Source organism: Triturus cristatus, chromosome 10 (genome assembly GCF_964204655.1).
Source record: "Triturus cristatus chromosome 10, aTriCri1.1, whole genome shotgun sequence".
In the NCBI taxonomy this organism is placed as follows: Eukaryota; Metazoa; Chordata; class Amphibia; order Caudata; family Salamandridae; genus Triturus; species Triturus cristatus.
Genome location: NC_140593.1, coordinates 250,189,956 through 250,216,511, shown reverse-complemented (window position 1 = coordinate 250,216,511; position 26,556 = coordinate 250,189,956). Strand labels below are relative to the sequence as shown.

Below are 26,556 nucleotides of genomic sequence, written 5' to 3'. Positions count from 1 at the left end.
TGCTGCAAGCATTTTCTTTTGTGACTTATAAAAAGATAAAGTAAGGCCCTAACAATGCATGATAGCTTTTTACATCACCAATGTCATGCTAACAAATGACTTTAAGGTTCATGGTCAAAGATGCTGTAGTTAAATTACCTTTTCATAACTTAAAAAAGATAGCTTTCTTCAGAATAATACCAATCTTGCACTCTACTCGATTTTTGGTGTACCCTACATTGATTTAGAGACAGATTTATAGTTTGCTGGACGAGTGACTCCATCACAAATATCGAGTATATCCTGTCTGCCTTGTTACAATTGCATTAAATCCTATGACAGATGCGCTATCTGCCACGTTTGTGATGGAGTAACCCATCCGCCAAACTCTAAAGCAGGCCCTTAGTTCTTTTTTAGGTCTCGCCTAGCCATGCAGCACATGCGCTGCACGCTCCTGGCGAGATCTATTGTCACCGCTTTAGCTGGCGAAGCGAGGGTGGAAGCTCCACCAATGCTTCTGATTGGTGCCGGTCAAAAATGAGCACTTTTCATTGACAGGGAGGCATGTTTTGTTACCTCCCTGTCTCCTGCTCGCCGTGCCTTCCCGGACAGGAGATGTGCACGTGCACGGAGTCTTTCACTTGCGGCGTTGCAGGCATATGTGCGAAGTGCGTGCTTTTACTTTTATTTTTCTCGCGCACGGCGTTTCTGGAGATCTGACGCACCTTTGTTTTTTTTTGTTTCCTTTCTTTGGTGGCATGCCGCGTTTGAGCTTGCATGCAAGTCCTGAAGGGGCCTGGGAAATAGCCTGTCTCTCAGCTCCTGGGCCGATGGCACCCCCTTTGGAAAGTTCAGCCTCGGCTCCCACCAGAAAGCGCTGCAACTCTCCCTCTGAATGTGGGCCGGGGGTAAGTAGGAATATGGTGTTGCGTCTCTTAGAAGAGTTATGCCCAGAAGTCTGTAGTGGCTCCTCGGAGAGACCTCGCCTGATCCCCCTTGACTGCAACAGAGACGGCTTGGCTGGTGAAGTGATGTCCGGCCATTCCCACTGGTAATCCAACAGCGTCTCCTTCACTGCCATGTGCGTCAAGGAGACTGGCTGTGGGACCCGGGTGCGGGTAGTAAGCGAGGGCTCCTGATTCCCTTGAATCTCCAACTCCTCTTCCAGCTCCTCAAAGCTGCAGGCCCGAGCTCACAGAAATGACAAAGATGAGATGGCTGGCCATGGAGCCCACGCGAGTCGAAGCACCAGGAGCACCAACGGACCTGGCTGGGACCCAGGCGACAGCCCAAATAGTTTAAAAGCCGCAAAGCGACCAGCCAGAGGTGCAAACGGTGCTCTGGCCTCACAGGGGATCTGTCAACCAGCAGCACAGCAGTATAGGTGGCAGCCATGAAAGCCGCGTTGCAACCCCCTGGACAGCTCCAGAGACCGCAGCCCTAACTCTAGTTAAAAAATCCACTCCTCCATGCCCCCTTCCAGTTCTAGGTTCACTTCCACTTCACAGTGATCAAACATGTTGCGCACTCCTTTGCCCCAGGCTTGCAATTGGTCCACACGAAAGACGCATTTGTCTGATTGGGCCAGTGTTGTTCTTTTCCTCTCTTCAATGAGCACATAGTAGTATAAGGAGAGTGCATCGTTTCAATTGGAGGGTGAATCTCTTTGAAACCCTTTATATTGTGTGTCCGGTTCGGCTGCCACGTTAGGTCAAGTGCAAAAGCATTTGGGTATATTAATCAGATGAAAAGGATCAGCGCCAGGGTGCCCTTGCCACAACAAGTTATCATGCAACACTGATCTTAGGTCCCAACACCGATAAGGCTAGATTTATTGGAAGGGTGCCACAGTGTTTAGTTAACGTAATGCATTCACCATTTAAATTGCATTTCAGGTCACAGAAACATACTCCAGGCTTTAATAACAGATGATAGATAGATAGATCAGCTCAAGTCGTCTTTTCTATTAAGCAGTGGCTGAAGTCCATTAAAAAAATGCACTGAGGCACGGGCGTCCCCGCTTGGCAGTGTGTCCAGGCAGGTAACTGTTGACCGCTTTCATGGTTCCAGCACGTCCGTGTTCCTATCTCAATGCCACAGACGTGTAGCCGGTATTTACCGGCATCTTGCAAGGTAATGCTTTGTTTGTTTTGGCTTGTTCATAGTAGTGTTTTCCTTCAGTAACTCTGTGTCGCCCCTCGGTCCTGGCTTCACTTTCCCGAGCTTGTGTGATCCGCTACTTTAGAATTGCTGTTTCCCCAGAGGCTGCGGTAGAGTTTTCAGGGTGGTGTTTGCAGAAATCAATACTGTCTTTTCCAAAGCGAGGTTAGGGGCCGCAGAACCATCTATGCCACTAATACTACAAATCCCAGAATGCATTAGGATAACTAAAAGCCCAGTAATAGAAGAACATATTCCCCTCTGCATGTAGCAACTGGTTGCTCAACAGCATGTTGTTTGTTGCCCCCCTCCCCAATAGGCTTTGGTGTCGGAGTGTCCTCATCTTAAAAGACAAACAAGAAACAAATGATTTCTTATAAGGTTGAACCTGAAATGATGCCCTCGGTGAATGGGTTTGGTTGTACTACAGTGGAATAATGAAGGGGCATCTTGATGTACAGTAGCTGGAGGTTTGGCTGAACTGTTGTAGTATGGCACAGAATAGTTTGTTTGAATTTTAGCTGGTGTTGTTTATTATAACTTTTTTGGTGTGGCATAACACAGCAGCATCTTGGATTATTGCTCCTACGGTTGGATTGGTTTAGCTATTGGCAGGGCCACAGGAATTATGTGATTGTGCGGCCGCTGACATTTTTTGCATAATTATTGATTTGCCACATTTGCCAGGCAATCCATCATCTGCCGCATAATCTACAGTTTTTAACAAAAAAAATAATGTTTCTAGCTCAAACCGGTCAAAAAATGCAGCGACACGTGTTGCTGAGCAGTGGAAGGCCCTTTGCAAAGCTGGACTGGTCACCTTTCTGTTGGTTATTTCTATATCTGGATGATAAACTGTTACTAATGAGATGTAACCAATGCCCAGACAGAGTTACTTGTACTGGGTGGAGAGATTTGGGGGCGATAGTACTACTATTAGTAGATTTAGATACTGTACCAGTAAGTCACCAAATCGACTAAATGTTATTTAGAGTTGCAAATCGTACCGATGATGACCAGTGTTGCCTGGAGCCAGACTCTCTGGGCAGGAGTAACCAAAGAGACGTGGCTTTTTTTCTAAACAAAAACTGTGCAGTTTACTCAGCAGTCACCCTGTGGAACTGTGAGTAGCCAGCTCTGTAATAATAATAATAATACAATTTTATAAAGCGCCTGGTTACACTAGGCCAGTGTGTCCCCGTGCTGCGGTGTAAACTGCCCTCTGCCGCTAAGACCTATCCTAAAACGAGCGACTATGCAACAGGAAAGAGATAAGTCTTCAATTTTTTCCAGAAAGTAGCCTCCGAACCCACCAGCCGGAGGCTCAGGGGGAGTTTGTTCCATTGCTGTGCGGCCATAAAGCGGAATGAATGGCCACCCCATCCGTGCTCGCTTAATGGGAGGCACACACACCAGACCCGTACCGCTTGATCTAAGTTGCCGGATAGAGGAATATAGGGTAAGTAGATCAAACAAATAAGAGGGGCCCATCCTTTGGATAATCCGGTGGCAGACGCACATCGCCTTAAACCAAACTCTCTCCCTAATCGGCAGCCAGTGGAGGGAGACCAGCACCCTCTTAGCAGAGGCTGTCTTCGGGATCATAAGAACCAGGTGCGCAGCTGCGTTCTGCATGCCTTGGAGTCTGCACGCATTTAGCGGTAGCACCTAGGTACAGTAAATTCCCGTAATCAAGGCGCGATGTCACCAGGGCCTGTACCATGGTCTTCCTGGCTGCTGTAGGCAGCACATCCAAGGTTTTCCAAAGGCCCCGCAGGACTCCAAAACAAATGCCTATCACCCACCTGGTATGATGCTCAAAAGAGAGCTTGGTATCCATCCATACCACAAGGTTCTCAGCCTGAGTGCAGGGCATGTGGGTAGGCCCCAGACTCTGGGGCCACCACGCCGATGACCACACTGATGGAGCTTTCGCAAACACAAGCACCTCGGTCTTATTGCCATTCAACTTCAGGCAGTTGTTGGCCAGCCATAGTGCAAGTTCTTGCATGCACGCCACGAAGTTGGAGGCTGCCGTGTCCTGTGCCTGTGTAAGGGAATCCACCAGTTGAGTGTCATCGGCGTAGGACACAACCAGGACTCCAAATTTTTCTGCAATCTCAGCTACAGGAGTAACATAGAGATTGAACAGGGTAGGGCTCATGGTAGATCCCTAAGGCACCCCCTGTTTGAGTTTGCAACTTTGGAATAAAAAGAGCCCTGCGACACCTGAAAACTACGCTCCGACAGGAAAGATTCCAGCCAGTGCATCGCTCTGCCAGACACCCCAACCTTTCCTCAAACAATGCAGCAGAGTATGGTGGGCAACAGTGTCAAAGGCGGCACTTAAATCAAGCAGAATTAAGGCCACAGTCTGTCCTGCATTTACATATTTCCTGATGGTTTCCGTGGAGAGTAGCAGAGCCGATTCCGTAGAGTGAAGGGACCAAAAACCCGACTGAGTAGAGTAAAGGAGATTGTGTTTCCCAATGTCCGCTGTGAGTTGCGTGTTTACCACCTTCTCTGCCACATTAGCAAAGTAGGGAAGCAAGGAGATAGGACCCAAATTATGCAGTTGATCTGGGCTAATGTGCGGCTACTTAGGTAGTGGAAGGACCACCGCTTACTTCCATCTTGCTGGCACCGTGCCTGACATAAAGGATAGCTCCAGGAGGTGTCTAATACAAGGCTCCAGAGTTCCAATACTCCCTCTAAGAAATTTAGGGAAGGCAGGGTCCATGGGGGAGCCTGACATAACACGAATACTAATTTTTATTAAGGTCTCGGGGGGGAACCATGAATTCATCCATGCAGCCTATCCCTGGAGCGGGTCCAACTTCTCTGGAGGTCACATGGCATGCTCGAGCAGCAGCCGGGAAAGTGGAGTAGATCTTCTCCACTTTATCTGCAAAAAAATCCACCACACGATTGCATGCCTCCTCCGAGCTAACCACTGGTGCTGCCGTATTTGCTAGGGTGGATATTTCTTTGAGGACCTTAAACAATTCCTTCCCTGAATTCTCAGCCGCCCCTATTCTATCCTGATAGTAGGATGCCTCAGCCCTTCTAATCAGCCCATGATAGCGCTTCAGGGTGATTTTATATTCCCTCTGCACCTGGGCCGAGAAGTCTCTCCTCCACCGCCTTTCAAAACGTTTACAATCTGCTTTAGCCGTTCTCAAGGCGGCGGTGTACCAGGGGGCAGATTTATGAGCTCTTCCCTGCGTTTTTGATGTCCAAGGAGCGGTGCTATCCAGTGCCTCCAAAATGCGTCTATCCAAGGTTTCGCATGTACCACTGTAAACTGTTGCTGTTCATTGGTCAATTAGCTTAATAGTCCCTCCTTAGTACCACTTTGTCTCGTTTTGTAACCTTTCATGGCGGCACCCCCTGTTACGAGTGCTGTTAATCGGTAGGTTTTAATTACAGCCTCCGAGCACTATTTTTTCAAATAGCAATAGGTCTCGCATTACATAAAAGGCATTGCCATTTACAATTCCAATAGCTCAAACACCCATACATGCGAGACCTATTGCATTGCAATGCTTGTTTGTCATTCCCTGGGTGCTTACCATGAACATTAAAACATATCACTTATTGCTCTGGCTATTAACGAAAGCAGTGGTGAAGCCAATAGGCCTGGCTTCAATGTAAACAAAGGCATTTGCAAATGCTGTTTTGATGCATTGCATGCACAAAGACTGTTTTTCATTTTAAAGTTTGTTATACTGACTTTGCCAATGCTGGGGACAAAGTAGCAGAATGATTGCTTTCTGCTTCGAATGCATAAAAAGGATTCAGAATTAAATATGATGAATGACTGTATCAGTAATTCCAATAGAAGCACTTCCTGGAACGTGGATGATTCACCCAATAGCCAATAGCATGAGGTGAGAGGGCAGTAGGCTCTGGGTGACGCCTGAAGCCCACTCTATATTTTTAAGAACTAGTAACAGTACGTCAGCTGTGCTGCCAAGTCAACCCTAATAAAAGAACGCCACACTTGAAAATGAAGCTGTTTTTCGGTCATGAACCCCATGCAGGTCAAATTCATCACTTTTTTGCAATCATTTTCAATAACTTTTGCGCTGTAAAGAACCCCAAATGTCCTAAAGTGCGGTCACAAACTGGATCCAGGGAAATCATGCACAAAATAACAGGTTTTCATGAGGGCAAAATACTTTTTATAAATTTAAGGAATTTTTATCAAGCTGCCTACATCTGTGAAAAAAATGCCAACAGTATGTTATCCTGCATTCTTCAGTGGTCAATGAGTCATTCTCCAGTGGTCAATGAGTCACTTGCAAGTTGGCCGGAAAACAGCTGTTTTACCCAAATGTGGGGAAACTGAGTCAATAAAATACAGGCCGTTTTATATTCTTCAACACAAATTGGCAACAATTTCTTATCAAACAATGTTAGATTTGCATTTCTCATGCACTTTTGAACATCTTAGATGTCTCTCTAAAAATAGTGTTAGTTTCATAAAGTTTCTGTCAATTGTGTTTCATATTGTAGATGCTTAAGAATTGTTTGTAATATTCAGTGTGGACAGGATTACTTCAGAAATACCTTGCGGGAACACCTATCATCTGTAGAGGGTTTGCTTTATATGCAGGATAAGGACATTTTTTTAATTCGCATTTGCAACTACAAAGAGCAGTTTAGGAACCCTAAAATAGGTAACTTTATACATTTTTAAATGCACAGCTTAGAACTAAAAGTTATGGTTTTTCTATTTTTTGGATTCTTTTTTTCGAATTCATGTATGTCTGATTCATTTATGTAGGATACAAAATAGAATCATAAACTTGTTGCCAAATCACTTGATTTCAGAGGACTCTATGTTTCTTTGAACTCTACATTGATTTATTTCTGTCTTTATTAGTCATCGTTTCCGTCTTTTTTTTTTTAGCCAAAACAATCTCTTTTAAGCGTTTCATTTCAGGCAGATTGTACCCAATCATTTCCAACTATCATACTCAACATGGTACCTCCACCTGCAAACTCATTCGAAACAGGATGCATTCCGATGGGTTATGTCGAAATATTCACAAGGCAGAATGAGAACGGTCAAGCACCCACCCTATGCCAATACACTTCCACTCAAGATACTATGGTGCGAATCCACGGTATTCTGAAGCACGCTAAGGTAAAACAGACTTTGGAGAAGCTCACTCTCCACACTGTCCATGGATGCACAAATACGATTTTTGAAAGCTACAAAAAAAGCCTATAATTCTATCTAGTGGCTAATTACAAATTTTGTCAATTGCGCATCACATACAAGTAAAAGGGTTATATTGAGAAGGATGATGGCAGACGCATTTGTACCCTTCAGTACCGGTGCACATTTTTGAAAGGCTCTGTCTCCCTAGCAACAACCCTCATCCTAAAGAGAGGTAGCTTTAAAAAAATAACTCCGAGTGTTTTTTAAGGAAAACCCCAAATCTGATTAATATAATCACGAGATACCCTAGCAACAATTCTACTCTGCTCATGCCATTGAGGTGTTGGTGAGTCAGTGGCATAGACATTCTCACCATGAACACAAATACATAAGACCTGAGAGGTGATGTATCTCCAGGGCTGTAGATAGAACATACCTGATGCTTCCCTGGTCCACATCCACTGAGAGGGAGGCCATGGCAGACACTGTCTCACTCTCCTCTCTGTCTCGCTTCTGGAAGTCTGGGAGAAGAACAGTCGATGGCACTGAAAATGTCTTCACTGATTTCCAGTACTTACCTGCAAAGAAAGCGGAGATTTTAGTCAGTTTACAAGGAGACATCGTATCTGCCAGCATCACAAGTATCATTTTAAATTCTACTTACAATAGTAATGTTTACGATGCTGTGTCTGAGCAGCAGGTAACTGTTCACAAATGTATTCCTACAGGGTCAAAGCCAGCGTAACAATGAGAACATTGTCTGACTTGCATGCACAACCGAGAGCGAATGCAAGTGGTTAGAATATTTGTAAGCAATCTACCCATCACCCTATGTGTATTTGAGTGCACAAATGAACAAGCTGTGAGTAAGGACCGTTTTTGTTTTTCACTTCAGTGATGAAGCCAGTGTACAGCTTTGGGAGTCAAGACACAGTGAATTGTCAACACCCTTTTCTTTCCTGCTTCTGACCTGCACTCCTCGGTTTGGGAGCTATTATATTACCACTGTGCCCCACTTTTGCTGGAGACTTTACAAAGGGAACTGCTTGCATTCCCAACACTCACTCCCATTATCTAAACTGTAAACCATCCCTGTTACACCATATGAGGTAAGCAGAGTTTTAATGGTCCTGTCAATACTGCCACAGGTACAGTAAATCAAGCAAGCATTTCCCTACACCACAGTGAGAGTCTGGTGCCAAAGGAGTATTGCAACCCATAAAGTACAAACTGGCAAGTGAAGAAAAAATAAAAACAGAACACAATGAAATGTGTAAATCTCTGAAGTAGGTGTTACTATTGACATTTTCTAAACAGCATTATTTTAAACTAAAAAAACATCAAAAATGCCAGACATGAGCCACATATATACACTGTTGCCAAAAGCCTGAGATTTGTCAGGCCTAGATGTTCATTTTCCTCTAAGCTCAGGGTGTGTACTAGAATAATAATTTATAAAATCGTTAATATAACAGGGACTTTTCTGGAACATTGCCTAAGCTGAAAGGAAAGGGGTCAACCATTAAATTCAACTGTAAAAGATTTCCGAGCGAAAATCAGAAAACAGTTCTAGCTTTTCCGTAAACTTGGGAACTATTTTACCGGCCAGTGACATTCATTCATTCATTTCACCAACTGAATTCTCTTCTAAACTTTAAAAGTTATTCATAATTTCCTTTCACAATGGTCACTCTGATTTTTTTCTTCTGGCAAACCTGTGTTAAGAAAAGAGCAGTGGTGTAAACTTCCAGTCTTGAGGCCACTTTAGCTGAAGGACTACAATTCAATTAGATTGTCAACAATAAAAACAACGTTCATGTCCACGAGCAAGCATTTGAAACAGAACACAATGATGCATCAGGAAAATAAAAAGTACACAAGCCAACTCAACCACAAGTCCATGCTGATACACAAGGTACCTGTAGTGTCCTCCGACACGAGGTAGTGGTGCAGTCTACCCGCGTCAGAGGTGTTGCGCGAGCGCGGACACATGACGTCAGGCGCTCGCTATAAATAAAGGGGCGTGGCCCGCAAACGGCAGTCGGGACCATTCTGGAACCACAGATAGTGTCCCTGTGTGTTTCTAAGCACACAGCGCGTCATTCCATGAGCGCACATGGCCTAGGGGCCATCACACTGGCGACGAGGGTGGGATACGACCCCATGCAGAGGTGCTGACAGGCCATTTCCTCCTGTTCATCAGCTGTGCCCTCTGCCCTGGATCCATGCTGTCTCGCCTGGTGAGCTCCCCTGCCATGTGCCCCAGGCAGGGTGAAGGACACCTAGTGCAGCCCTGTTACCCAGGGGAGTGCCTGCAGATGGGAGTTTGCCCCACACCCGGCCGGCGGAGCCCGTGGAGGAGTGTACCCAGCACCCTGGTGAGCAGAGATCCCTATGGCGAGGCCTAACACAGACAGGCCACAGGACAAGCCCTGACTGTGTCTCCCCTGTCCTTAGCCAGGCGGCTGCCACTGCGCCCAGGAGGTAAGCGGCGCACGTGCTGCGAAGGGTCTTTGCGGCTGCGCCAAGATGGCGTTGATTCCCATCATTGAGCCATTTGTGGTCGACGGAGCTTCCTCATCCCTTGCCCCACGATGGAGAGACTGGACTGATCGCCTCCAGATCTACTTCGAAGGGGCGGGCATAGCCCGAGAGAGGTGCAGAACCCTACTCCTCCACCTGAGAGGCAAGGACATCCATCGTATTTACAAGACTTTGGTGGTAGCCACACCTAAGACCTACGTCACGCTCCTCAATGTCCTGAATGCGCACTTCGAGCCAATGGCGAATAGGGACAACGAAAGATTCATTTTTCGCCAGGCCAAGCATGAAGCGGAGGAATCGCTTGACGCATTCCATGGGCGCCTGAAGGAACTGGCCAGCACGTGTGGATTTAGGGACGAACAAGAAGAAATCCGAGGTCAGATAATACAAGGATGCTATTCGTCCAAACTCAGAGTCAACATTCTTCAGGAGGACGGCAAATCCCTTGCGGACATCCTCACTCTGGGCCGGTCAAAGGAGCTGTCGCAAGCCAGGGCGTCGCACATGGAGGCGGCGCTCCACCGCCCTGTCAAGACGGAGCAGGTCAACGCGGTGGACACGACCAGCGCGGTAAGGCCCAAATCGTGCCAAAACGCAGGAAGAAAGCAGCAAGACAGGAGAAAAGGATGCGGATACTGCAGAGGCACGCCCCATCGCCTGCAGGACTGTCCGGCGAAAGGGAAAAGATGCAGTGCATGCGGGTGGATGAACCATTTCGCGGCAGTATGCCGGTCCACAAAATCACGGAAGGAGGCAGCTCAGGCGGTGGCCGAAGAGCGAGGCGGGGAGGATATGGATGATGACGCGGGGGAATACCCAGTCCACTATGTGTTTGCAGTAGACCAGCCACGACGGAAGAGACGACGACTTCCAAGGTGCAAAGTCAAGATCCACAACCAGGATGTGAGAGCCACCATAGACACGGGGACATCAATTGAGCTCATGGCGGCCAATGTGTATGATCAACTAAATCCAAGCCCCCCACTAAGCGAAGCAAGAATCCGAGTATTCGCGTATGGACAGAAGACACCAATCCCGCTCTTAGGGTGTTTCAAGACGGAGATGAGCCACAAAGACATCAGGGTCCCCACCACAGTGTACGTGACCCCGGAGGGGAACAGGATGCTGATCAGTGGACAGTCAGCGGAAGAGCTGAAGCTGATATCGTTCGCCCTGGCGGTGCAAGAGGAAGAAGTAGAGACCATCATGGAGGAGTTCGAAGACGTCTTCAAGGGCATCGGATGCCTAAAAGGGAAGGAAGTATCTCTCCACATCGACCAGTCAGTCCAACCGGTGGCGCTGAGGCACAGGCGCATTGCATTCCACTTGCGCAAGAAGGTTGAAGACGAGCTGGAGGTGTTGGAGAAGCAAGGGATTATCGAGAAGGTCAGTGGACCCACCCCGTGGGTGTCCCCGATCGTAGTGGCACGAAAAACAAAACAGCCAGGACAGGTGCGCATCTGTGTGGACATGCGACTCCCCAATGCCGCGGTGAAAAGGGAACGTCACCTAACCCCTACCATCTACGACATCCTGGGAGAACTGAACGGTGCAAGATGGTTTTCAAAGATGGATCTTCGGTCCGGATATCACCAACTGCCGCTACACCCGGACTCTCGCTACATAACCACCTTCTCAACGCATGTCAGCCTCAGGCGGTACCGACGTCTTAACTTCGGAATCTCAAGCGCCGCGGAGGTGTTCCAAAACACTATCCGGGAGGTCCTCAGCTGGCTACCAGGAGTGTTGAACGTCAGAGACGATCTCTTGGTGTACGCCTCGTCAATAGAAGATCACCATCGGAGACTGCGAGGGGTCCTCCAGAGGATTAAGGAATCCGGACTGACCCTACACAGGGAGAAGTGCCAAATCTTAAAGAGGAACATCAGTTTCTTCGGCTACACATTCTCCGACCAAGGAGTCGCCCCGGACCCTGACAAGGTAAAAGATGTACAGGACGCCCCGGCACCTTCCAACATTTCAGAAATAAGAAGCTTCTTAGGGATGGTGAACTTCTGCGGGCGTTTTGTCCCGGACTTGTCGAACCTCACAAAGCCCCTCAGGGAACTGACAAAATCCACCACCCCTTGGCACTGGGGACCAGAGCAGGACCAAGCCTTCAAAGATACCAAGGCGGCCTTGTCGGCCGACACAACCCTGTCTTATTTTGATCTGGCCCGGTCCACCAATGTCGCAGTGGATGCCAGCCCATATGGGCTAGGGGCGGTGCTCGCACAGTTGCAGGAAAATGGTGAATGGGCCCCAATAGCATATGCGAGCCGCTCCTTGACGGACACAGAACAGAGGTACTCGCAGATAGAGTGAGAGGCGATCGCCATCCACTGGGCTTGTCGACATTTTCACGTCTATGTGTACGAACACCCGTTCACTGTGTCCACAGACCACAAACCCCTCATTCCCCTGTTTCAAGGATCAGCATCAAAGCCTCCGCCGAGGATTGAAAAGTGGATCCTTCAACTACATGAGTACGACTACCGAGAGGAGTACAAGCCAGGCTCCTCTAATCCCGCGGACTATCTCTCGAGGCATCCCAGAGTGGCCACTAAAGCAGAAGAAGAGGACGCTGAAGATACGGAGGAGTACGTCCGGATGGTGTCAGAGAGATCCCGGACATTGCCCATGAGCCTTGAAACGATTGTGGCAGCCACCCAGAGGGACGAATGCCTGCAACTGGCCCTGACGGCAGTCCAGTCGAATGACTGGCGCCCCATCCAGTCCTCCATGGCCCGACGAACGCTGCAAGCAAAGGCCATCCTGGAGTCACTTATGCGGGTCAAGGATAAACTCTCGGTTGACAACAGCGGATGTCTTCTCCGAGGCCCGCGACTGGTGATCCCATCCCGTCTGGCTCAGCAAGCGGTGGACCTCGCACACCGGGGCCACCAAGGCATGGTGAAGATGAAGAGTCGGCTGCGGGCCAAGGCATGGTTCCCGGGGATGGCCCCTATGGTGGAGCAAACGGTCCGAACATGCTCGTGGTGCCAGGCGTCGGGTCAGCCGGATTACCCCCACCCCGTCATCACCGAGGAAAACCCCCAACAACCATGGGAGCGGGTGAGTGCAGAATTTGGGCACCTCCCGGATGGATGCTATGCCCTTGTGATCATTGACGACTATACAAAGTACCCGGAGGTCGAGGTGGTGGGAAGCCAGACCGCCGCGGAGGTCATCACAAAGTTCGAGAAAACCATCGCCACGCACGGAATATTCGAAGTGGTGAAGACGGACAATGGCCCGCCCTTCCACGGGAAAGAGTTTGCGGACTATCTTAAGGCTTGGGGGATCCAACACCGGAAAGGGACCCCGCGCTGGCCCCAGGCCAATGGGGAAGCAGAAAGGTTCATGTGGACTCTCAACAAAGTGGTACGCATTGCGCACGCCAATGGATCGCCACTCGAGAGAGCCATCTACAGTTTCCTGAGAGAATATCGGCTGACGCCTCATCTCACGACAGAAGCAGCTCCAGGACCTGCGAGCATGGGCAGAGTAGTGCGAGACACCATCCCCCATCACCCAAGCTGGATCCCGCCCCAGATTGATGCTGGGAAGGTCCTAGCCAACAGGACCCACTCCAATGACAAGGCCAGTGCTGACCGGGGAGCCCGGACGTCAGCCATTCAAGTAATGGACAGAGTCTATCTCAAGGACAGGTATCCCGGGAGCAAATTCCGGCTCCCATTTGAACGCAAACCTTGGACAGTAGTCCGCCGAACTGGCACCATGATCACAGCGAGAAGACGAACAGAGGAGGTTACGCGGAACGTATCTTTCTTCAAAAAGGTGTACCCTGGGACTCCAGACCCGCAGGTGTCAGAACGCCAGGGCGCCCGGCCAAGTCAACCGCCAGCGGAGGAAGGCCCAGAAGGGGGCCAAGGGTCCACCCCCACCGAGGATGACGATCAATCCGACCAGAGCGCGCCCTCGCTGCCAGGAACACCAGGCGGAGGGTCGCCAAGCTCTCTGGTGAGGTCCCCTGGGAGCGCAGCCTCGCAAGGAGGGGCTCCAACAATACCGTCGGTGCGGGGACAGCTGTCCGGATATGGCCTGAGAAGAAATCCTGCGCCATCCTCCCAGCTGGCTGATTTCCTGGTGTGACGGACCTGGGACTGGAATTCTAGTGACTGGTAACAGACCTATATGGTCAATGTTTGTTTGTTGTTTTGATAAAGGTTAGAAGGAATGTAGTGTCCTCTGACGCGAGGTAGCGGTGCAGTCTACCCACGTCGGAGGTGTTGCGCGAGCGCTGACGCATGACGTCAGGCGCTCGCTATAAATAAAGGGGCGTGGCCCGCAAACGGCAGTCGGGACCACGCTGGAACCACAGATAGTGTCCCTGTGTGTTTCTAAGCGCGCAGCGCTTCATAGAGACCAGGGTAGAGAGAAAGAAGGGAAACACTGCCAGAAGCAGCATTGTGAGGCTGGAGGAAAAGGGGTGTGACGTGTCTACACACTCTGCTGATAAGCTGTCTGACCTATGGTTTATAAAGCTTCAAACACGTCAAGTACTGGTTTAGAGGCGATGACTCTAAAGCTCGGGGAAATACCTTCAGTTCAGAGGTGGAATGGGCTTTAAGCACCACCACTGGGCTCTTTCATTTCATACGGCACACTGAAAACGCGTGTCAGCTCCTCTGCTCATTCTAACAAGAGAGACGGCTGTGAGGGAAGGATAGTAGCAATGGCTTCTTTTCTTACAATAACATAGTAATTTCCTTTCCACTGTCCTTCACGTAATGCCTTGAGAAAACTCCTGTCTTTACAGCTACAGACAGGTGGAAGCAGAACATGTAATCTAATTGTGACGAGCTCCTAAGAGCATGATTGCTGGAGCAAGGCAGCAACATGAGGGTCCCAGAGGGTGCCGAAGAGTTTCCTGTGTCGCCACAACCAGCACCCAAAGTGGCTGCCATGCTTTGTTATGAATGCAAAAACAACAGTTGATGGATAGAATACAGAACAACAACATACTTTCACCCCAGTACAGAGATCTGGGCCTAAATCCATCGTTGTTTTGCTCACCATGCCCTTCCAGTTTGATCCCAGCCATATGCAAATCAGTCTTGACCCTGTGCCTCATGGGAACAGTCCAGCCCGAACTGCCAAGCCAGGTCCTCCCTGGACTGGAAACAAGCATCCTAGGACCGGTTTCGGAGTTTCACCCCTCTTCAGCCAGAATAGCTTGATTACAGTGGCATGGAGAGCACGGGACCGACGTCTAGGCATACCCTTCCCACTCGGGGTGACAAATGCAAAAACAACAGTTGATGGACAGAATGCAGAACAATGTCATAGATTCACCCCAGTACAGAGATCTGGGCCTGAATCCATCGTTTTTTTGCTCACCATGACGTTCCAGTTTGAACCCAGCCATATGCAAATCAGACTTGACCCTGTGCCTCATGGGAACAGTCCAGCCCGACCTGCCAAGCCAGGTCCTCCCTGGACTGGAAACAAGCATCCTAGGACCGGTTTCGGGGTTTCACTCCTCTTCAGCCAGGATAGCTTGATTACAGTGGCATGTGGAGAGCACGGGACCGACGTCTAGGCATACCCTTCCCACTCGGGGTGACAAATGCAAAAACAACAGTTGATGGACAGAATGCAGAACAATGTCATAGATTCACCCCAGTACAGAGATCTGGGCCTGAATCCATCGTTATTTTGCTCACCATGACGTTCCAGTTTGAACCCAGCCATATGCAAATCAGACTTGACCCTGTGCCTCATGGGAACAGTCCAGCCCGACCTGCCAAGCCAGGTCCTCCCTGGACTGGAAACAAGCATCCTAGGACCGGTTTCGGGGTTTCACCCCTCTTCAGCCAGGATAGCTTGATTCCAGTGGCATGGAGAGCACGAGACCCACGTCTGGGTATACCCTTCCCACTCGGGGGTGACAAATGCAAAAACAACAGTTGATGGACAGAATGTTTTTGCAGATCCTCCCTGGACCAGAAACAAGCATCCTGGGACCGGTTTCTGGGTATTGCCCTTCATCAGCCAGGCTAGCTTGAATCCAGTGGCACAGTGAGCAAGGGACCCACGTCTGGGCATACCCATCCCACTTAGGGCGAAAAGTGCTATGCAAACAAATGATGGATAGAATGCTGAATAAATCATGCATTCACCCCCAGACAAGAGATCTGGGTTAAATCCAACGTTCTTTTGCTCACCATGCCACCCCAGTTTAGACCCAGCCATATGCAAATCAGTCTTGACCCTGTGCCTCATGGGAACATGACTTTAGACTGAGAGAGCACACTCCAGTGGAATGCGTCCATCTTGGACTGGTGATCTTTGGCTTTCCCCAAAATACAAAACTGAAAGAGGACTGGGCTATCCAATCAATATCATTTTCTATCTGTGGTAGCCATATTGAAATAGCAGATTACAGACACCCACTCTACTTGTTTAAAAGACTTCTGCAATAGCCACACTCAGCACCCAGCTCAACTGTTGTGTGAAGAGCTCTCTGATGAGGTTCACTGGGCTGGGATATGAGCGCCATATCCCGAAAACTGGGTGCTGTGCTTGCATGCTACTCAACCTGAGTGATATAGCAACAAAGAAGCCGACCTAGTGTGCCATATTGTGTCCAGACACCCCCCACTAAGATCAGATGCACCTGGCTGCACAGTGTTGCCACATTGCATGACCCCTGCACTACCCTCCCTTCTGAAACCTCAAGGTTCAAACTACTTTCTATCAACCCCCCAACCTATCTGCCACTGCAGCTAAAACTCTCAAACAAAATTGATTAAACGACACACCAAATTGCTCATCGCTGATATCTACTACAATGTCTCTAAAGGCTTAAAGAGAATGGATCTCGTCTTATACACTACCTGCACTGCAAAATGGAACTCAATCCTAACAAAACACCTACACCTCACCAAATCCACCAACATCCTGTACAGCTGAAAACTAACCGTCTCTGACTCGCCCACATTCAAAGGTAATGCTACCACAACCATCTTTAACATTGGAACTATCATGATACAAGCCAAGGATGTCAGCCTCCACACCTTTGAATCCATATTCCTCACACATAAAAACGCCATTTCACTGCCACCAATCTCCTACCCCTCTAGATACTCTCCTCCACAGGACACTAAACAAAATGAAACACCCAAGAGTCACACGACAAACTCTAATTCCTCCCTTACCATTCACCTTCCCCTTAGTGAAATACCCATGAGTCACACCACAAACTCTACTCACTCCCCACAACCCAACTTAGCCTCACTTTAGGCAGTGCAGAACCCAATATACCTGGGAGCTCACTGGTACACTCCACCACCCCAGATTGCAAACATAGTCTACTCACCTACCAGCACACTTACAAGGCCATCGCAGAACACCAGCTTACTTCAGAACACCACCAATAATCCCACCCCAGCCCTTCAACTCCTCCGTCCTCCACCCCCATCACAAACCACATCTCCTTCCCCTCCCTCCCAGACCTCTTGGGGCATTGACTTAGTTGCTCATGCCCCCAACTCATACTGCCTACCTTATGAACTCACAAATATGCTGATGACACCATTTCAAAGAGGCTTACTCAAATTACCCACCAGTCCTGTCACCAACAACAAAGAACTAAGTAACACCCACACCCCCTCCATAATAAAGCAAATGCCCGGGTCCAACCTAAATGAGTGACTCAACCCACATAGAAAACCATTTATAAACATTATTACAGGGTGTCAACAATATCACAATGAACTTAAACATATGTGCAATTCATACCCATCACCCTCACCCCCTCACATGCAGTAGCACTCAACTCTTAAGACAAGTTAAGACACAGCAACACAGTTGAACCACAACACGGCTAGGCCACCTGCACACCTCATCAATATCTCACTGACTTCCTCCTCCCAAGATCCTAGGAACTGCAGAGAGACCAAATGCATGCTCATAAATTGCAGATCTGCAAACAAGCATACAACAGAATTAGCTGACACCATCCTGAACCATGACGTTGATATCACATTCATTATGGAAACATGGCTAAATGAATCCTCATACCCAATCATGGACTTGCTGCTGGAGTTTATAATCATCATGAAAGACAGGAAGAACTGGCACAGTGGAGGCATAATAGAAATGTTTTGAAAATTGCAGAGTACCCCTGACGAAGGGCCAGATAGGCCCGAAATGCATTGGGGGAGAAAATCATAATTTGAGGAATACCTATGTTATCACACTGTGCTCTAGAATAAGGCCAGCATTGGCATGTCTACAGCATTAAGGAATTAAAGGAAGCATAGAGAGTCTTTCATGTGACAGGACGATGTTGGAATACTTCAAACAAAGCGACGATGAAATTGAAATAAAAACTTTGACTTAACCGGAATAATTGTGGCATATTTGTTGTACACAAAGGAAAGCTGTGCGTCTGGAGTGGGGTGTTACCTCGCCCCACACTTTTTCAATTATTCATTCTTTTAAGTTCAAGAAAGCTTTATTGAGTAATACAAAGGTGTCAATACGAAGTACATCTTAAACAATTATTCATTCTAATACACGTGGTACGGGCAGTCCACGATACCGGGCCAGCACGCTTACAAACGAATACAAAATAACTTTTTTGACAAAACGTGGAAAAATTGGTGTGCATTCCGTCATTCTTCTTTCGTAATTCTATACCGCACTGCCTACTTGACAAGTTGCACCCTTGGATCACAGATCAACAAATGGATAAGAGAGACATCGTCACATGACGGACTATATAACAGCCTATTCTGAAATTAACAATGATGAACTGCTATTTTGGAACAACTGATTCTGAAATTAAAAATCATGATCTGCTATTTTGTATTGAATATTAAGAGAATGAAATACAAACAGAGACACGTTTTTTTGTTTTTGTAACGTTAGAAAATGACATTTGAGGGTGGGCGGTGAGTTTGAAGTTTCAAAACGTAAATGCACAGAGGGTGATCAATACGGGTGATCAATATGGAATGAGTACCTTAGGTTGATAATCACATTAGAGAATAAGTAGACGCAGGCGACCACAGGTGAACTTAGAATTCTTCATGAATTTATATGCGGAAACGTCCATTAAGGCATTTCCAACTTTCAGGTGCAATGTACTATCGGTAGTGTAGTTGGATGGAATAGTCAGTTGCCATTGGATGAATACCAAAGGGCGGGGGAACACTAATGGGCGGGGATATGTTGCAGGTGATTCAAAATCGAGTGAGAGAGAGAAGTGATTAGAAGGGTTCAGAACATGAGGTGATTTGGTGTTTGAACACAAGATAAAACCGCCATCAGTTTGATTAAGGTATGTGTTCACTTGATAAAGCATATGGAGAGGGACATTTTCATTAGAAGCGGTTGTTGGTACAGTTGTGAGGGAACTGAGTTATATGAACTTAAGGGGTGGCGGGAGAAAAGATCGGACAATGAAGTACTGGGCATTTATGAATTTTTTAACTCAGCGGGCATAACGTTACCAACGGGTTCAACTGCAGCCATTAAATGTGTTTAATGAGGATTATCATGATGTAACCTAATAGAAATGTTTTGAAAATTGCAGAGTACCCCTGACGAAGGGCCAGATAGGCCCGAAATGCATTGGGTGAGAAAATCATAATTTGAGGAATACCTATGTCTCACACCATGCTCTAGAATAAGGCCAGCATTGACATGTCTACAGCATTAAGGAATTAAAGGAAGCATAGAGAGTCTTTCATGTGACAGGACGATGTTGGAAAACTTCAAACAAAGCGACGATGAAATTGAAATAAAAACTTTGACTTAACTGGAATAATTGTGGCATATTTGTTGTACACAAAGGAAAGCTGTGCGTCTGGAGTGGGGTGTTACCTCGCCCCACACTTTTTTCAATTAATCATTCTAATACACGTGGGACGGGCAGTCCACAATACCGGGCCAGCACGCTTACAAACGAATACAAAATAACTTTTTGGACAAAACGTGGAAAAATTGGTGTGCATTTTGTCATTCTTCTTTAGTAATGACAGTGGAGGCATCGCCATTATCCACAAGAACTACAGCAACATTGGCGAAAAAGACATCTTCACCTAGAAAACATTTGAATACATTAGCACCACCACAAGGAAGAAAGATGATATAACAATGAAGTGTCACCTTCTCTACCACCCACCAGGTAACGTACTACCTTTTGGTGAACACCTAGCAAATCGGAAAATGCATTGCTCACTCTCACATATCAATTTTATCATCCTAGGTGACCTCAACCTTCACTACAATGATAAAAGCAATACCCAAATCCAATCCTTAAACAACCTCTTACTCAGTAAGAACCTCGCCCAGCATTGCAATGGCCAAATTCACAACAAAGGTTCAACATAGCTCATGAAGGAACACTAACTATTAGCAGCATCTTCCTCCCCGACAGTTAGGACCAAAACATCATTTTATTTCAAATCAACAAAGTGGCTCCCCTCCCAACTTGTATGCAGAAAACCCTCCAATGGACGAGAACCATAAGGCAAGTTCCTCTACTGGACCTTGAGGAAAGAATGGCATCACTACGACCCCTCTCATCAGAGAACCTCTCAGCAACTGAAATCACCACCAACTACAACTTAAAGATGTCCTCCATCCTGGACCAAGTACCCCCTCAGAAATGTAAAGGGTGAGAAATACTCACTCAAGATCCTGGTTCAATAGACACCTCAACACTGGGCCACTCAATATTATCCATTCTACAATACATCAACGACATCATCATAATGGACCACACTAAAGCTGGAATCCAACGTGAATTGAATAGGCTCGACGAATACAACTAGGCCAACTCTCTCAAAATCAATCAGGCGAAGACCAAAGTCCTGATCGTTGCTCACTGCTCAAAAAAGAAACTCTTAACCTGGAGCATTTGGAGCTGCCTCGATCAAAAAAACTATTTGAGGGTATGGTTTAGTGAGTCCTCCCAACACCTGGTCCACCTAGCTGCCCTGAAAAAGAAAGCCGGAGCTATAACCCACAGCCTGACAAGCCCTAGCTGGACCCTGCGTAGCACCTCAGCAGTCCCTAATTTATGGGTCATAAATGCCACCCTTCTCCTTGTCCTACCCTACGTGCATGAGGCCTACTGAGAGGCATGTACGCCCAGCCTAGACATTGTCCAATGCAGGACCTTCAAGCGTGTCTTCCAACTCCCCAAATACATAGGCAAGGCAAGATTATGGCTAGAGCTGGGCCTCTCAAAACAATCACTTACCTGCGATTCTACATTAGGTTACTAAAGGCCCCGGAAAACACACTCAAAGCCTGCTTAAAAGAAATTTTCGAGAGCCCAGGGAACCCTTTGAACTGAAAAATTTAAAATGCTATAAGCTCACTTCAAATCGAAGACACAGTGCTAAAAATGAACTCCATCCCCTACACAGCCTGAAAAAGGGTCATAAACAGGCAGGCAAGACTAATCCCACATTCGGTCCCTAAAGATCTCAACAAATCTTTCTCCCTTGAATGATTCTTATCTACCAGGAAAACTTCAACCAAACCTCTTGGTCAGCCTAAATGGATTGACGAGAAGGAACATCATGTTTATGCGCCTGCTTGGTTTACAAACGGTCAACTTCAACCAATGGGTCACATATGGAGAGGGAGGGGCCTGCAGACTATATAACTACATGATAGAATCATGGCTCCACCTTCTGTGCTTCTGTCCTTCCTTGGATGCCCCTAGGAGATCTCTCTTCAAGCCACTTTATCTAAAAAGAGGCATCCACTCATGCCTGGAGGCATCAGCACTATGCTTCTCCCACACGGACACTGAAACCCTAGCAAGGTGTGGCAAATCCATCAGGAAGCTAGAAGATCTACTATTCCCTCGCCTAGTCCCCTTCAAACATGCTGCCAACGTTCAAGAACTGATAACAGACTATTTTACGGCTCTACCCTAAGCTTTCCCTTCCTGTCATATCCATTTCCACTTGGTCAATATTTCACATACCCTGCAATTTCACTGGCCTTCATGATTGTCCCCGGGAGATTTGGCTGCTATTAACCTTTTTAATCACATTTTGCACTGAGTTAATTTTACATAAATCATTTATACAAGAACTCAGACTGACAAAGTTAGCGACCGGCTGTTGGGAGTGCATATCAATGACATACCGGGTCAGCCCGGTCAACACAGAAGCAAAGGCTGAGCACCTTTTACTTTTGGGCAATGATCCCCTGCTTTTCTTGCACACAGCTAAGGAACTCTGGCTCATATCAATAGGAAACAGCCTCCGGCCAGGTCCTCCTCGATTCTCAGTCTCGGCCTGCAATTGGAACTTCTGGCTATGAACTTTTGTATTTGCCCTTTCTGCCTTTAAGCACTCATCTGATATCTCCTGCACCGTCGCACCTGCACTTTGACAACCAAAAAGACTTTTAATAGCCGCAGGCGCAAATCAGGTTTTATTACTGATGTTTCTTTAGCATTGATTCCTTTCCCTTGAAAAATGATTTTATTCTAATACATGCCCAACACAGCATTTTTAAAGTATTTAATGTTTTATTGTCAGTGTTATTACTGCAATGGTTCTAAGTAAATAAAATAAAATAAAACACTGTGTCATTGCATTCAAGCTACCCTGGCTGATGAGCGGTGATACGCCAAAACCAGTCCCAGGATGATTGCTTCCTGTCCAGGGAGGACTGGCTTGGCAGTTTGGGCCGGAATGTTCTCATGAGGAGCAGGGTCAAGACTAATTTGAATATGGCTGGGTCAAAACTGCGGTGACGGGGCAAGCAAACTAACAATGGATGAAACCCATATCTGTGACTGGGAGTGAGTATTTGAAAAGTTTCAAAACTCCGTCCATCATTTTATTTTGTGATGTTGCTAATAGGCATTCCAACCTGTGATTTACAAATGGTGCTTTTGGTGAGCCATCTAAGCCCCACAGACGTAAACAAATGTTTTGACTTCTCTTTACATCTTAGGCCATACTGGAATGGCTTTGAAAACACCATCCATATCTTTCTCCTAAAAACATTCTTTTTTATTTGTGGTTCCTTATTTTAGTAACCATCTTATTTCATTTACTTTACTGCATCCAGACATACAGCTCATGTATGAATGTTCCAACAGTAACATCTGCAAGGTAGCAGTTATTGCTCCCAGTCTCAAGTGAGATAAGACAATGTGCACCTTTGGAGTACACTAGCTGGTTCACTTATCGAACCCTCATTCTCTGCCATAATAGGCATGTTAGATATAGTAGGAAGATCACATACTAGTGCAGATGAAGTATAAGAACATGACATTTGTTCCTTCAATTTCCAGGTCCTTGACAAGGATCTGTAGTGTACTAGGTCCTTCTTTAGTGTACTGGTGAGTATGATGTTTCACTAATTTAGTTGAGTTTGGGCTGTCAATAAATATTGATTACTCACCAGTAATATTCACTATGCTGGTCCCTACTGTTGTTTGCGGCACTCCTTATCATTGAAAGCGACGCAAGATAGAAACAGGCCCCTGTAAAGCCTACTACTAGCAATTTTCCTAAACTCCTTTCCTTTCCAGATGGAGTTATAAAGCCCCTATCCTCTGGAAGCACGTCCTGGATAATAGCAAGCAAGCAAGAAAGCCAAAAGCAATGCCCACCTCTGAAAAGAAGGCGGGCGGTATTCTAGACTGAGACAAGGGAGAGTATATCTCCGAAACCTACTGGTAGGTGTTAACACTTGCTCCTCTCCCTGGTACCTTTCAACAAATAAAATGATTCTGCGCATATGAACAAATGTAATACACAGCACAAGGAAGTGCAAATAATAATACCTGGTGGTACTAATGATTGATAGAGGTCATGAATGACACCTAGATTAGCATCTCACTCAAAATATCAATGATAGATAGCCACAATAGACAGCCCAGGAGGCAGACACACATTAGTCAGAGCAGCCTTAATGGAGTGGGAATTAGGAAGTTAAGGTTATTTATAGGGCCTAGACATCAGTTCACATCTAACTAAGGGTGGAAAAAAAAGATATGTGCTCCCATTGATGGTGACATTCGAAATGAACCTTAGGTAGAAACTGAGATGAGATTCACAGAACGCATTCTTCTGGAGGAAATTTTAAAAAAAATCAAAGTACTGAAAAACCTCTAAGATCTCACAGCCCTCAAGCAGTAGTAAAAATAACAAGAAATCGACCTTGGCATACAAAGCTTTCAAGGGAAGCTGTCTCAAATGGAGCACGTTTCAGAGCATTCAAAGAGAAGATCCCAAAAGAGAGCAAGGGAAACATGCACTGGTAAATGCATTAGGTTTTGCCTTTGTGGTTAATAATAATCAGTTTTTGTTGTAAGTTGTAGCTTGCTGAGTAGTTGTACAAAATAAGTTACAGAAAGTCTGTTAAAGTGTTATGACTTGTTTATGTACAAAAAGGAAATATATTGTGCTATTATTAGTGAGATAATGCGGGTAAGTACTACCAACATTTTGAAAAATGAAAGCGGGAAATAGAATTAATTGATGTAATAGCAATATTATGTGTTAAGAGGAGTTCTGACTACTTTTAGATCCGGTGCCACTGCCCCTGCTGCACCATTCAAATCATGCCCTTAGTGCCTGCAAGATAACATTAGCATTTGTGACTGCCTGTTTAGTAGCAAAATGTGTCAACATTTGGTGTTTAGAGGAGTCGTGACAACTTTTGGCCTAAGTGCCACTGCACCTGCTGCACCATTCAAATCATGACTCTATTGTCTGTAAGGTAACTGCACATGTGACTGCATATTTAGTAGTTAAAAATTGCAATATTTGCTGTTTTGAGGTGTTCTTAGAGCTTATGGCCCCAGTGTTACTGCACCTGCTGCACCATTGAAATTCTGACCCTAGTGCCTGCAAGATAACTGCCCTTGTGACTTCTTATTTAGTAGTTAAATATAGCAATATTTGGTGTTTAGAGGACTTCTGACAACTTTTGGCCCAGGTGACACTGCACCTGCAGCACCAATGAAATCACGGCCCTAGTGTCGTCTAGATAACTGCACTTGTGACTATCTGTTTAGTTGTAAAATGTAGCAATATTCTACGTTCAGTGGGGTCCCTAAAGCTTTTGACCCAGGTGCCACAGCACCTGCTGCACCATTAAAATCAAGTCCCTTTACCGCAAGATATCTGCAATTGTATCTGCCCACATAGTAGTAAAATATAGCAAAATTAGGTGTTTAGAGGAGATCTGACAACTTTTGGGCCTGGTACCACTGCATCTGCTGCACCATTCAAATCATGATTCTGTTCTCTGCAAGGCAACTGTTTGGTGGGGTGCCTAGAACTCCTGATCCTGGTACTACTGCACCTGCTGTACCATTCAAATCATGACCCTATTGCCTGCTAGATAACTGCACTTGTGACTGTCTTGTTTAGTAGTAACATTTAGCATTAATATGGGTTTAGTGTGGTCCCGGGAGCTTTTGGCCCCAGTGCCACTGCATCTGTGGCACCATTCAAATCAAGTCCCTTTTAATTGCAAGATAACTTCAATTGTGTATTTAGTATTTAAATATAGCAATATTATTCGTTTAGAGGAGTTCTGACAACTTTTGGGTCAGTCAAAAGTACTTTATTCGGTTAATTAAAACCATAAAAGCATTCTATACACAAAATTTAAATTGATATAACATTAATTAGCAGCAAAGATATTACACTAATTATAAACATTAAATAATCAAGGACAGACAATCTAAAATGTGACATTAAAAAAAAACCTCAATTTGTTAAAATTAATTTATGTAAACTAGATCGTGAAAATCACTCTAATTTTTTCCTCCTTATTCTAACTGCTGCAGTAAGGAAACTTGCCATGCTAAAAATCTCCCAGACATTGGACAGCAACTGTAAATACATAAGGGCTGGTTTTACTTGAAGAAAGCCCACCATTCAAATCATGACCCTAGTGCTTGAAGAATAACTGCACTTTTGACTACCTGTTTAGTTGTAAAATATAGCGCTATTAGGTGTTTAGAGGAGTTCTTATAACTTTTGGGCCTGGTGCCACTGCACCTGCTGCACCATTCAAAAGCCCTGTTGACTGCAAGATAGCTGCACTTGTGACTTCCTGTTTAGTTGTAAAATGTAGCAATATTTGGTGATTAGTGGAGTTACGAGAACTTTTGGACTCAGTGACACTGCACCTGCTGCACCACTTAAATAAAGCCCCTTTTAACTGCAAGGTAACTGCGATTGTTACTGCCTGTATAGTAGTAAAATATAGCAATACTAGGTGATTTAGTGGGTGCCTAGAGCTTTTGGTTCAGGTGTCACTGCACCTGATGTACCTTTAAAATCAAGTCCCTTTTAACTGTAAGGTAACTGCAATTGTGACTGCCTGTTAAATAGTCAGATATAGCAATATTAGGTGTTTAAAGGAGTTCTGAGAACTTTTGGCCCCAGTGCTACTGCACCTGCTGTACTATCCATATCCTGACCCTGTTTTCCGCAAGGTAACTGCACTAGTGGCTGCCTGTTTAGTAGTAAAATATAGCATAGCTCTTGTATACTAACTTTATTGTTGACATTCATGTGTATTACAACATTTAGAATTTGATCATAATGACCAAATAGATTAAGTTGAAAAAATCAATCCGATAATGCCTACAAAGTGCAAAGAAAGGTACTGTCACATGAATAGGAAATGCCACAAACGTTCTAAGGTTGAAACATTTGCTTTACACA

General features: G+C 46.1%; 1 protein-coding gene across 1 annotated transcript in view; it reads right to left on the bottom strand.

Annotated features, from left to right (window-relative positions):
* LOC146789275 (histone deacetylase 9-like) overlaps positions 1-26,556 on the bottom strand; it is a 1,526,442-nt gene that overhangs the window by 65,738 nt on the left and 1,434,148 nt on the right. Inside the window, exon 13 of the mRNA XM_085630931.1 lies at positions 7,746-7,887. Coding sequence (XP_085487057.1) covers positions 7,746-7,887 — 142 coding nt within the window. The remainder of the gene's footprint in view (positions 1-7,745; positions 7,888-26,556) is intronic.